Source organism: Monopterus albus, unplaced genomic scaffold, assembly GCF_001952655.1.
Source record: "Monopterus albus unplaced genomic scaffold, M_albus_1.0 scaffold546.1, whole genome shotgun sequence".
NCBI lineage: Eukaryota > Metazoa > Chordata > Actinopteri > Synbranchiformes > Synbranchidae > Monopterus > Monopterus albus.
The window spans coordinates 9,666-22,908 of NW_018128426.1; the positions used below are offsets into that span (position 1 = coordinate 9,666).

The 13,243-nt window shown below is 42.2% G+C and overlaps 2 protein-coding genes across 2 annotated transcripts in view; one reads left to right on the forward strand and one right to left on the reverse strand.

Moving 5' to 3' along the window:
- cunh1orf50 (chromosome unknown C1orf50 homolog) overlaps positions 1-3,139 on the reverse strand; it is a 4,315-nt gene extending 1,176 nt beyond the window's left edge. The window contains exons 1-4 of the mRNA XM_020588503.1: positions 3,012-3,139; positions 2,267-2,382; positions 1,844-1,930; positions 240-371 (exon numbers count right to left, since the gene is read on the reverse strand). Of these exons, the coding sequence (XP_020444159.1) occupies positions 240-371; positions 1,844-1,930; positions 2,267-2,382; positions 3,012-3,060 (384 nt within the window). The 5' untranslated portion in view covers positions 3,061-3,139. The remainder of the gene's footprint in view (positions 1-239; positions 372-1,843; positions 1,931-2,266; positions 2,383-3,011) is intronic.
- A 1,390-nt stretch (positions 3,140-4,529) lies between these two features.
- Positions 4,530-13,243, forward strand: part of p3h1 (prolyl 3-hydroxylase 1) — a 10,605-nt gene continuing 1,891 nt past the window's right edge. Inside the window, exons 1-5 of the mRNA XM_020588509.1 lie at positions 4,530-5,214; positions 6,904-7,056; positions 7,400-7,589; positions 7,695-7,826; positions 11,306-11,445. Coding sequence (XP_020444165.1) covers positions 4,753-5,214; positions 6,904-7,056; positions 7,400-7,589; positions 7,695-7,826; positions 11,306-11,445 — 1,077 coding nt within the window. The 5' untranslated portion in view covers positions 4,530-4,752. The remainder of the gene's footprint in view (positions 5,215-6,903; positions 7,057-7,399; positions 7,590-7,694; positions 7,827-11,305; positions 11,446-13,243) is intronic.

A 13,243-nucleotide genomic window follows, 5' to 3' on the forward strand; every position in this document is an offset into this window, starting at 1 on the left:
TTCACACCAAATATTGTAAATAAATTGTGTGGGACAACTGTGGTTCAGGGGGCAGAGCAGTTATCTGCTGAACATCAAACCCCTCCAACATTACACACATACCTCCTGGAGTATCTAGATTAGGCTTCATGTGGATCATGTGTGTGGGACTCTCCCTGAGGGGATGTTACCTACTGTGCTGGCATTCTGCAATAATTTTTAATGGGAGTTTAACATGGTAGTGTGAGTATAATGCCCACCCTAGGAGAAATGATTGAGAAGTATTTCTGTCCAGATGGCCGCTGGTAGAGGTAATACATGTTGCCAGGTTTTTTCACTATGTTACAGGCAGCATGGTGGAGGTCGGTGTCTCGTTTAGCCTCTTCTAAAACCTAGAAAGACAGAAGAAAAATGTGTACTGCTCTGAAAGTGTACCCAGGTACTAACATGATTTCTTTTAGATTTTTCTTTTTACCAGTGTTCCTTTTCCAAATAGCGTGTGATACAACAATATCAGTATAAACTGGTCAGATCTAAACATTCCCCCGTGAGATCTTGTTTGCATTTTAATCTTGTGTAATGCATCCCAATCCACAATCTCACAGCTTTGATGGGTGCCTTCTCCCAGCTGTGAATTTCAGATTTTTCCATACATGATCTGCTGGATCAAGTTCAGGACTCATAGCAGTCACTTAATAAGTGCCTTGATAAGCTGCTGATTTCACTGCTCCCTGCACAGATTCAAGGAACCCAGTATCAGACATAGCTGATGTTACTGTACAAACCTGAGCCTCCTCCATGCATCATGAACACAGAACTGATGTGAGCAAAAAAACCTCATCATGGGTCAACATTCATTTTAAACTCTAGTCAGCTTTACGTTTCTCTTTTAAAAGTGGCCTTGTAGTGGGTCTTTTTACATGGAGTCAGTTTTGTGATGTATGGTGCGACTGGTCATGGATGGATCTTGATCCTGGATGTCAGATATTTTGACATTTAAGTCGTTTCTTTTCCCATCATTCCATCTGTCCAATATGTGGTCAGTCCTCCTCCACATCCAGGCAGGTCGGCTACAGCCCCATGAACCTACAACTTCATAATAATCTTATCGACTGTGGTTACAGGAAAATCAAGCTGCTTGGAGACAGACTTGTAGCCTTTAACTTGACCATGCATGCTAATTATTTTCTTCATTGTTCTTTGTTATCTCCTCAGACAACACGCTTTCCTTCATCCATGTTCAGTGTGATGCCATCAGTGATACCAAACAGCACAATGAGGACTTTTCTCCACTTTAACAGGCAGAATATGATATTAACTAAAAACAACAGTGTGTTTCAAATATCACTACAACCTACTTATTTATCACAATTTCTTACGGGTACCAATAATTTTGTTCATGTCATTTCAGAAGATCTTTACAGAACAAACCAGAATTCAGCTCTTTTCACAGCTACTTTGTTTTATTCTTTGGAAAACCAAAGGTATGAAGATGTGGCATTTGTAATGTTCTGTATCATTTATATTCTGACATTTAGTTCTTTTGTCCCGAGTTAAACATTTATTGTACTTGCCAGCAGGTGGCAGAATAAGATGTCTGTGATTTGGTACTCTCGCCATGTAGAAGATGACCTATAGCCAGCCACAGATAGTCTATAGCCAGAGCCTGTGGCAGGCACGTCATGTGTATGTGTGCCCTTGTATTATGATGTTGGTGGCTGTGGGAAAGTCCTGCTGCTGAAGCAATAAAGTGAATGGCTCTACACCATTAATGCTGTCCTTGTCCAACTGGTATAACAAAGAGAAAAAGTTTTAATTTCAACATTTTCATTGTGTGTACTGGTGTTTTTACTGCTGTTCGTACCTTTCTTGCCTGTTCCTGTAGGTACCTGATCTGGTCAGCAATGACTGTCAGTTTGTTGCAAGCATTGGCTTTAATGAATTCATCTCCCTGAAAGAAAACATACTAAATTTAAAATACATGCATATACAAATATACACACAGTATATAAAGAGGTTTGGTGTGGCGGCATTACATCTCTCCTCATCTGTTCCTCTCTTAGCTCTATCTTCCATCCCTAATCCGTGTACCCTCTATGGAGGTGAACAAACACTTAAATGATTGGTAGGCTGGATTGTTCTTTGCCATGGCTGCGCCACGTTTGAGTGTTACCAGTGGAAACACTGTGTATATATCGCCTGGACTCCGCATCATCTACATGACGATGATTTGCTGTATAGAACCCGATAGTGTGAATATAAATTAAGAGTAATCCTCAACCCACACCTTCTGTACTTGTGCTGCCAGAGCCACCAGGTCCATAGGGTCTCCCACTCTGTTGGTCTGGTACGAGCTGACCAGTTCCAGCCCACTTGGGGTGCCGCTACTCTCAACCAGAGTCACTGAAAAAAAACCCCCACACAGCTCCAGTTAACATCACAGTTATACCATAAAGTTACATGTAACCGAATCACCAGGAGCAGTAATACAACTTGTATACTGCCACTGCTCAAACTACTAGCTACAACTGCTGTTACTATCACTGTTACTGTTCCATACCACCGTCATTATTTATAAACAGCTAATTATTCATATATAAAACAATAATGAATCGACTGTGATTACATAGCCTAATTTAACGTTACTTCTTACCACACGAACCCCTTCACCCGAATTATTTTAACCTCGCCCTCTCGCCTCGTTGAATGTGTACACATTTCAACAACCAAAAAAACATGTCTAGTCATAAACTGAATGGGTAAATTAACTATTCTGTTCAGTTGCAATTTAGGCCCACTGTAGTCGTCACGCCATAGTTGCCAGTACAGTCAAGTTGTCAACATGCCACTGTCACACCTGATAATCGTGAGCTGGGCTAACGTTAAATGTAGCTAACTGAAGATATCCATATTAGTACGAAGAGTGTGCTTTATCAGATAACTTTGTCAGAACTATTTGGAGAATGGTCAGGACTATGGAAATGCTTAATACACAGTTTAAGGCAAGTCCTCTCTAAATATGGCAATGGTACCTGTGGCAGTTCTGTCAGGCTGGTTGGAAAGGCTGACCGTCCGGTTCATAGTGTCCGTTTTCAGACTTCACAGACACCCCAAAGTAAACTCCACTCTCCACCTGCTCATTCACTAGTCAGCTAAACACCAGGGCTTCAAGGGGTCCTAAAAGGGTAGTTATTTTTGTGCCTATATAAAAATATATTTCTACAATAAAACAATTCATTCCTATTTATTATGATTATTAATTTATATTTTAGACTGTAATTATGCATGTATAAAGACATTAAATCCAAAGTTACTATGGTAGTTTTACATTTTATTGTCATGACATTCGGGATTTGTTTTAGGCATGCTAAAGACAGCCCGCAACAGAGAAAATTAACACAAGTCAACATTTTAAATGTTGACATGAGTTATCGGTGAAATATATACAAAATGTTAGAGTGTTCAGTATAGCACTATGACATGCTGTAGTCAAGCTTAGTCAAGTTTCAAATCCATTTGTTGTATTGTGATCCCACCATTTTATAGAAAGCATTTAATTTGAATAAAAAACTGCAATTGTGCAAACTAATATTATGGCCGCCATCGACGTGTGTGTGTAACTTCCCAATTAAGGGACTAATCAAAGGATTATTAAATTAAATTAAATTTGCAGTGCAGACTGCTGAGAGTTTCCTGGTGTGTGTGTATGTTAGTAGAGCAGCATCTTCATTCTGTATCAAAAGGTGAAATAAGTCAAAGATCCGATCTAAGCCAAGGGTCCTTCGAGTTCAGTCTTAAATGACTTAAACCACTAACGCTAGAATTTATATTCACATGATAAAACGGAATCGACAAAGAAAAATACAATAGCTTCACCCAGAGCAATACTGGTAAATATACACTGTACAGATTATACCGATCCACACAGGTCACTATTTTTAAATGCTCCATTTTTATTCTATTTTTATCTAGCTTTCTAATGAACATTCCTTTGCCTGTTTGCATTGTTTAGTGCTTGTTTACATTGTTTATTTTGTTATACTACACAGCCTTATGTTGGTATATTGTTTACTTGCCCCTTGCTGTTGCCTTATATAATGACATGTACGTGCACATTGAGAGCTGCTGTACCACAGTCAAATTCCTCGTGTCCAACACACCTGGACAATAAAGCTGATTCTGATTGTGATTCTACATGAGTAAGCCAACTTTAGCTTCGTTGAGTCACAGTGTGCAGATAATGCACACTTGTTCTCAGGCATTACATCGTATAGTCTGCTTAAAAAAAGGAATCTCCATGTTATTGTACTAATGCTCACATTGACCAAAGAGATCACTTTCATTATGAGTAAACTTTTTATGCCGTAAACACCACGGTCTTTGAGTCATATCCAAGCCGGGTATCTTCACTCGCGCTCCAACCGGAACCTGTCAACTGGGCGTGTATTCTGGGACTGGACCCTCCGAATAGGCCCGGCCCGTTCAGTAACCCATCCATCATATACTGTACATATGATATACACTAAGCTCCTTACTTGTGCTGCCATTTCCTCGAATATTTCTGTTGAAACGGCTCTGTGTGACATGATCACAGTGACTTCTCTAGGCCTATGTTTATGCGGGGGATGAGGTGGTGATGATTGTTGCTGCTCAAATCAAACCCCACCTCCACACAAGTTACAGTGTCGGTAGGTACACCCCTTCTCCTCACCGGATCCCTCACTCTCTCTTCCAGGCTCTTGTTCCGCTGCGGAGCCTTAGTATTTTACCACCATGGAGCTCCGCTATGTGCTTATGTTTCCGTGCCTTATTTTGCCACTGTGCACGACGGACAATAACCTGAGCAGCCGACTAGTTCTGGAGCCGTATGATTTCCTCTTCGACTCTGCGGTGGAAGCCTACTATAAGGCGGACTGGCTGTCGGTTATCCTGAACATGGAGAAAGCGCTCAGGAACAAAGCTACAGTCCGCAGTGTGAAGGCTCAGTGCCGGCTGGGTTGTGCCAACCAGACCGCTTTCGGTGACCCTTTATCCGGCTTGGGAGTTCCCGTACCGGGAGCCGGGTCTGTGGAGGACCTGGGCTTCTTCCAGAAAATCCTGAAACGGGCGGACTGTGTAAACTCTTGCGAGATCCAGAAACTCGGTTCGCCCACTCTGCATCAAGTCAGTCAAGAAGTGGAACTGGAGTTCCAGAAGAGGACCCCATATAATTACTTACAAGTCGCCTATTTTAAGGTACAGAACCAAATAGTCCACTATAGCCTATAAACTGTAAGTTGAGCTGTAAGTGTGAAGCTGCGATCAGCGCAGCTCTTTTGCAAAAGTGCATCACAGTGCACAGATGAGCGTCTCTAGTGTAAACAGAAGAAAGTGAAAACCTTTACAAATTTTAATAGTGATCCCATTCATGCTTGAACCCCAGAGCTGATGCGGAGCCAGATACTGTAAATGCCCCAACCCCCCAAACCAAGCCCGCCATGCCACGTCTTAAGGTGGAGTCAGCTTCTGGAGTTGTGGAGGACGCATATGTTTGGGATCCAGCGGGTTAAAGGCTAAACTGCTGCTTTCAAATACCCCTGATAATCTCACAATTGTCAAAGACAAAGTAGCTAATGCTCTGCTGGCCCAGGGTGCTTTTAGCTGTGAAGTAACGTCGGAAGTTCTTTAGCCTATTTGGACTTTATACATAGAAGTTGTTATAAGCTTAAACATTGAATTCACTTTGTCCACCGAGCAGTTTTCATATTCACAGTTTTGGATTGTGTACTGGAAAGCGTGACTCTCAGACAGACCTTGAAAGCAGCAACATAATGCCAAACGCAGGAGAAGAATTTTACCACTGTGCATTTCATAATAATTCTTATCATAACTGTGGCTACAAAAAAGCACAAAACAACATCATCAAATTGGCATGTTTGCAGATAGAGGCGTTGATCAGCTATGACTCCACTGTTAGGCTGCTCACATTACTGACTTTGACAGTAACGTCAGCCCCTGCTGATCAAGCCTACTGTATCACATCTCTACACTAGTTTAATGGTCACTGACCATTGCAAAGGCTACTTTATGGTTTGTTTTAGTTACAAGTCACTGTAGTTTACAGAGAAAATTGAGGGTTGCTGTGGATTGTGTAGAAGCAAGTAAGTGGTTACACTTCCTACAGATCACTGTTAGGTCAATATAACTCCCAAGTTGCCCATGACTCTTTAATATTAGCTCTTTGAAACCAAGCATATTATTTTGAAGCCAGGGACTGGCATTCAACCTACAATATCATATAGGGTTCATCAGTGTAGCCAAGAGAGAAAAAGATTGAAAATGACAGCCTGATCCTGTGTTATCCTTATTAAAGCTGCACTAGTCAGTATTTTATAATAACAGGACTTCAAATTACTATATGTAATACATATGTAGTATCAAAGGAGTCACTTGTAGCTGTGGACCCTCAGAAAATGTCACCAACTCTCAGGTTTCCCTTCAGTTTTTTTTAGCATCTTTCATTGCTTTTTTGTGGCCCTAGCTTTACTGTTTCACTCTCACCACTTTTATAGCTTTCTTCTTCTTCTTGTTTAATGGCAGATGGCAACCCACTTTAAAGTGCATTACCACCACCTAACATGCAGTGTGGACCAAAATTATCTACCCAAACCCACAGAAACATGCCTATGTTGTTTAATGTCTGCTCAACATGTAATTAAATAAGTGTTTTTGTACTTTCAGCTGCTCCCAAGTGGCTAAAAATCACTTAATTCAGTTTTTCCTCTGTAGACTGTATGGGAGGCACCTATAGGTAAACACGTTTATTGCACAGCACTGAGCAATCCTGTGGCACATAGATAGTCTGTAGGTTTCTGTACAGGTCATTTGTACATTCACAAAACCTCTAATCCGAGAGGACAAACTGAACAGCATGTGTTTTCTCAGACCAATAAGCTGGACAAGGCGGTGGCAGCTGCCAACACTTTCTTCCTGGCGAACCCAGATCATGTGGAGATGAGGCAGAACCTGGAATACTACAGGATGATGGCAGGAGTACAGGAGCAGGACTTTAAAGATTTGGAGGCCAGACCACATATGGTGAGGGCAAATTCCTCTGGCATTTTTGATCTGTTGATCGTCCGCCCAGTCTTTGGAGTAGGCTTCTTGTCTGACATGTTAGTTACATTTTGCTCAGATTTAGGAGCTTTTTGTTTATTTTATTTTCGTTTGTCATACGATCCATTTAATATAGTAAGTGTTACCTGCGGTCACTGCAGCTGGCCAACTAGACAAAGTTTTCAAATTGTTTCAGTAAATTCTAAGTCTGGGGAAAGGTGGCTTGAACTGAAAAGTGCATGTCTGTGCCTACCTGGCTAACTTAATACAGTTTGACTAGAACACTTGATATCTCACAGCTCGAGTAACAATACTCTCTCCTCAGGCAGAGTTTCTGTCGGGGAAGAGCTATTACAGCGACGACTCATTCATTCTTGCGGCTGAACACTTTGAAGTGGCTATAGATGAGTACTTCGCAGGTGATAAGGAGTGCAGAGCTCTGTGTGAGGGAGCCTACAACTACGATGGATACAACTACATGGAGTACAGTGCAGACCTGTTCCAGACCATCACAGGTTAGTCTGTACGCCACTGGGCTTTTTTCATGCAGAAATGATTCATATGAAAGTTGAGAATTTGATGACCATTTTCCTTTGCGTTAATGTGACTGTGTATGTCAGACCACTACATGCAGGTGCTGAATTGTAAGCAGCACTGCTCTGTGGAGCTGGCCTCGACAGCTGGCAGAAACAAGCCCTTTGAGGACTTCCTCCCCTCACACTTCAACTACCTGCAGTTCTCCTACTACAACCGTGAGTCTCACAGCCCTTTCGTCATCAGTCTGCGCCTTTAGCTTGCCTTTATCTACTGCACCTAACTGTAGGTTTACAGCACCATTGATTATGCAGTGTCGGATACAGTATTTGGTGAATATTTTGGACAGAATTGATATGACTCAATGACAAGAAGTTACTTTATTTCTACAGTCTATCTAGGGTGTAGATTTAGAAAATAAGACTTTGGCACCCAAAGTGGTAGTTTTAATAAAAATACTGTAGCAGACAGCAGTGTACACTGTTGCCTGTCCCTGTATCAGTATTCACCACAATCTTTACCTCCGCCAAGGAGGTAATGCTTTTGGTTCCGTGTGTGTTTGTTGGTTAGCAGCATTACGGACAAACGGCTGGCTGGATCATCGTCGTACTTGGTACAGACATTGGTGGGGACCAACCCTAGAAGTATATTAGAGATGACTGAAAAGGTCAGAGTCACAAAAAATCACAGTTCCCATCTTTAACATGGGGCAACATTTAAAAGAGGCTCCACCATCATTCCAGTCCACAAGAAAACCTCCATCAGTAGACTGAACGACTACAGACCTGTCGCCCTGACATCTGTAGTTATGAAGTCCTTTGAAAGACTGGTGTCAGCCCACCTGAAGGACATTGTTGACCCCCTGCTGGACCCCCTGCAGTTTGCCTACTGGGCAAACAGGTCAGTGGACGATGCAGTGAACATGGCACTGCATTACATCCTGCAACACCTCGACTCCCCAGGGACCTATGCACAGGCCCTCTTTGTGGACTTCAACTCGGTGTTCAAGACAATCATCCCGCACATCCTCCACTCTAAACTGACCCAGCTCACTGTGCCTGCCCCACATATCAGCCTGTCTGTTGTATGTTAGCAGTGCATGACATTTGTGTACTGCAGAAAAAGTAAAAAACACACAAAAAAGAAGAAAACTAAGAAAAAGCCGGCATTCGAGAGTGGAACGCACAAAAACATCTGCCTCGGTGGGCGCCACAGTGGGGGGTTGAGCAGCTGGTCCTGAGGTGTAGCCGCAACAACCTGGAGCTGAATACGCGCAAAACAGTGGAGATGACAGTGGACTTCCGGAAGAGCCCCCCCCCATCATACTTGGCAGCACTGTATCAGCAGTAAAGCCCTACAAGCTCCTGGGCTCCACTATCTCCCAGGACCTGAAGTGGACGTCCAGCATCAGGACCATCACCAAGAAGGCACAGCAGAGGATATACTTCCTGCGCCAGCTCAGGAAGTTCGATGATGCTGCTGATACGGGAGTGAATCCATACTTCAACCATTTTATCTCAAGTACTGGCACAGCAGAGGATGTGCTTCCTGTGCCAGCTCATGAAGTTCAACCTGCCCCAGATGCTGCTGATACAGTTCTACAGAGGGATACTTAAGTGAGACACAACTGTGAATTCCATTATTGGGGAAAAAAGGCACCGCTGTGGATTCAAGTTGAATGCATGGTACTTATGGGATGTGTGTTTGCTCTGAAATGCAATCCTATCCATCCACACTCCACATAAGTGCTTGTGTGAAATTCAAATGCATTTATCTGAAGTGGAATGGGAGTCATTCCCTCTCTGTTCCCTTCAGGCTTAGACTCTAATAGCCTGGCAGGTCTTAGGTTCTCAGGCTGCTGGTGGATTTATGCTTCATAGATTGATAATGCAAAAATCATATGTATCTCACAGAGTGCAACACAGAATACACTCTCTCTAGTTTCATACATCTAAATAATCCCAGAGATACAAATAGTATAATAGCCCTCGCCCCAACAAAAATGTTAATTAAATGATCCTACATGGTGTTACAGGTCACTGTGCACCAAGACAACCAGGCACAGGGACAGTTTCTTCCCCCAGGCTGTCGTTCTGATGAACATTTGACCCACGACAGTATGATTAGACAATAACCCTCAGTGCAATACCTGTAAATATATACATTGTACAGATCATACAGACTCGTACAGGTCTTTAGTTTTAAGTACTCTGTTTTATCCCTATTTATTTCATCTCAATGAACATTCCTTTGTTGTCTGCATTGTTTACTGTCTGTTTATACTGCTTATTCTGCATTGCTTGCACTGTTTGTTGCTGCCAATGTTGCTGTTAATACAGCTTATTTTGTTATATTACACAGCCTTATGCTGGTTTATTGTTTGGACATTGAGAGCTGATGTACCTGAGTCAAATTCCTCGTGTGTCCATCACACCTGGCCAGTAAAACTGATTCTGATCTCCATCAAAAGTTATTGAAATCATTTGAAATTTGACACAGTTAGGTAGGGTGGCAATGTCTATTACCAGACCAAATTTCATCCAGATCCACTGCAGATTCTGTATCTGATGGCCATTTGAAATTAACGTTGAAAACCCCCTTTAACACATATTTTCTGCCATAACTTGGCATATAATGAAGATAGAACCCCGAAATGTTCAGGTGAGATGCATAGTGTAACCGCCTATCATACCTTAAAAGATTATCCAGATCAAGGATTTTAGGACACATTTTGTGTTGTTCTGGATCTCATTTATCACAAGAGACCCATTTGCATGAGCGAATGTTGTGCCTTAACAGAGGTACATGCTCTTTCTGAGTGCTCTTAGCTTTTTTTTCAAATCTGAAAGATGTTGTAATCACATAAACATTTTACACATAGTGCCTTTGCTGTGACAATGCATGCTGTCACTTGGTCTTTCCCAGGCTATCAGCTGCCCTACTCACAGCAGTCACTAGCTGGTGCCAACAATAACCGTTCATAATACACAATTAAATGTGCCACAGAATGAGTGAGCATTCCTAAGGAGCTCAGTTTTCAAGTTAAATGATGTTTAACCAATTTTTGGCCCCAAAGAGGGGGAGTATCAGGCCATGCCATCAAAATTCTTCAGGGCTCTAGTTATGTCCAAACAAACCAGCTTTTCTCATCCCCTTTAAAGAGCAGGGTGGAAACCTCACTGACTGATGACACTGATGTCAGGACAAGGAAATATATGAGAGGAAAGATTCTTTCCCCGTATTTTCTTCTCCTGGCAGTTAGGTAAATAGCAGAAATCGAAGATGAACACTGAAAAAATATCTTACAGACTTTTACACTTTGCTCATATTTTTGAATAACAGCAACTCTGGGGATTTTGTCAACCGGGAACCAAATCTACAATGGAAGCAGTTATTGGGACCAAACCTAGTGAAGCGCCACAAACAATTGAACCTACATTTCCCAGAATGCACTCTTTGTTAGAACTTGACTGTTCAGTTATGAATGCCAGCTTACAAATTTGTAGTCTCCAAGAATAAGCTGTGATAACTTGTGTGACATCATCAAGGTTATTTTCTCAGACTTCTCCCCATGGTGAGTCAACTCATCTTCATGTGTAAAATGAGAGGAGTGCCCCTCTGCATACATTAAGGTTTGTGTATTTCTGTAAGTCTTTCAGACCTTATACCCCCTCTTGCATTTGTCCCCTCTGTCCAGGTGAGAAGTATGAGCAGGCCATAGAGTGTGCTAAGACCTTCCTGTTGTTCCACCCTGATGATGAAGTGATGCAACAGAATCTGGCATATTACTCTGCTGTGCTGGGCAAGGACAAGGCAGAAGCCATATCACCCAGACAGGTACAGTAGGTCAAACTTGCACAGGGTCTTTTAACAGGGACTTTTACCACAGAACCTTATAGGGATTGCAGTTATTTTTTAGCAGTGGTATGTTAATCCATACTGACCAACAGGAAATCATTCAAAGAGGGGGGTGGTTCTGGGACTCTGGGACACTGGAACACACTGTTGAGCCTTCTCAGTGTCGTGGACCCAACTCAGCGAAACACCAGTTATTGAGAGGGTGCCCGCCTGATGACCCGGTAGACTTGCCTTCACTCCTACACCCACACAGAACTTGTATTGGTGTTGGTGATAATACAGTTACAGAGTCACTGGAAGTGTTAATAGTCTTCTTTGTTAGACAGTCTTGGTAGAACAGTGTCAGTGGTTGGACAACTGAGCGGACCAGGCTCTCAGGAGTGACTGCCAATACAGGCCAGTTGGACCAGCTGCTAACCAAAAATGGTCAAACCACCATTCCGCGATAGGGTTCGGGAATGCTTTGTGTTAATGGTAGGTTAGGTCTGGAAAATGGGGTTGCTTACTGTGGGGCTCTGAAGATTTATGATGGCATGGCCTGACGCCCCCCTCTTTGGGGCCAAAAATGGGTAAACATCCTATACTGAGCTTCCATATGAATGCTCTCCCATTCTTTGGCACATTTAATTGTGTATTATTGACCGTTCTGCCCCAGGCACTAAACTTGCATATTTTACAGTATTTATATTAGATTAATAGGGTTGTTGGTCAATACAAATCACTCAGAGACTATTTCCCAAGATGCTGATATTGTGGCTTTCACAACTCACTTTTTAGCAGGCACCCATTGTTGGAATAAAACCACTCCAACAGTGTCAGTCAGACACAAAAAAAGGATTTGCCACCCAAAAAACACCTCAAACTATGTGCATGCTGTTTCCTGCATTTATGTCTAATTGTTGTTACTGGTTGTCATGCTTCCAATAGTCATGAAAGTTAACAAGCTGCTTATTATTAATTTATCAACCCTATTTAAAACACATCTTGTTTCGTTTGTATGGAACCTGGTATGTAATGTTAATAACAATCATCACTTTTTACTATTTACAGTGGCTAGCTATTCAAGGCATTTGGATTTTGTAATTCCCTCTATACAGTGAATATTTTATACTCAGGTTCACAAGAAATAGTGCATGTACTGTATATCCTGCTGCACCTCAGACCAAACCTTACGCCAGTCAGCGGGGAGGTCAGACTGTCTGCAGCCAGAGCGGTAAAACCCAGGGCAAAACATTCCAGAGAATCAGATTCGGCATCATCTTTAATGGCCAAGTTTGTCTGAACCGTAACCCACCACAGAACATAAAAAGATATAAAAAGACTACCCCTGCAGTTTGCACAAACTTAAGTACATTCCCCCTTTTTGTTATATTACAGGTAATTCTGCTGCTGACTGTTTTTTTTTTTTTGCTGGGATATCTGCTGCTGTTGGTCATTTGCAGTACTGTCCATGTATACCTCATATGCTATTTGCACCTCATCACCAACGCCCTGGTGACGCTGAACCACCTGACAATCTCCTATTATTGTTTGCACTACTGTCACTAACTGTACTCGGTTTTGAGGCACAGCTTATTGGCTGTACCGTTTAGATTTATCCTAATTATGTTAATCCAGTTCTTATTCTATTCTGTTCTATTCTATTCTACTTTATTCTATTTTCCATCCATCCATTTTTTTCCGCTTATCCGGAACCGGGTCACGGGGCAGCAGTCTAAGCAGAGATGGCCAAACTTCGCTTTCCTTAGACACTTCCTCCAGCTCCTCTGGGGGAATG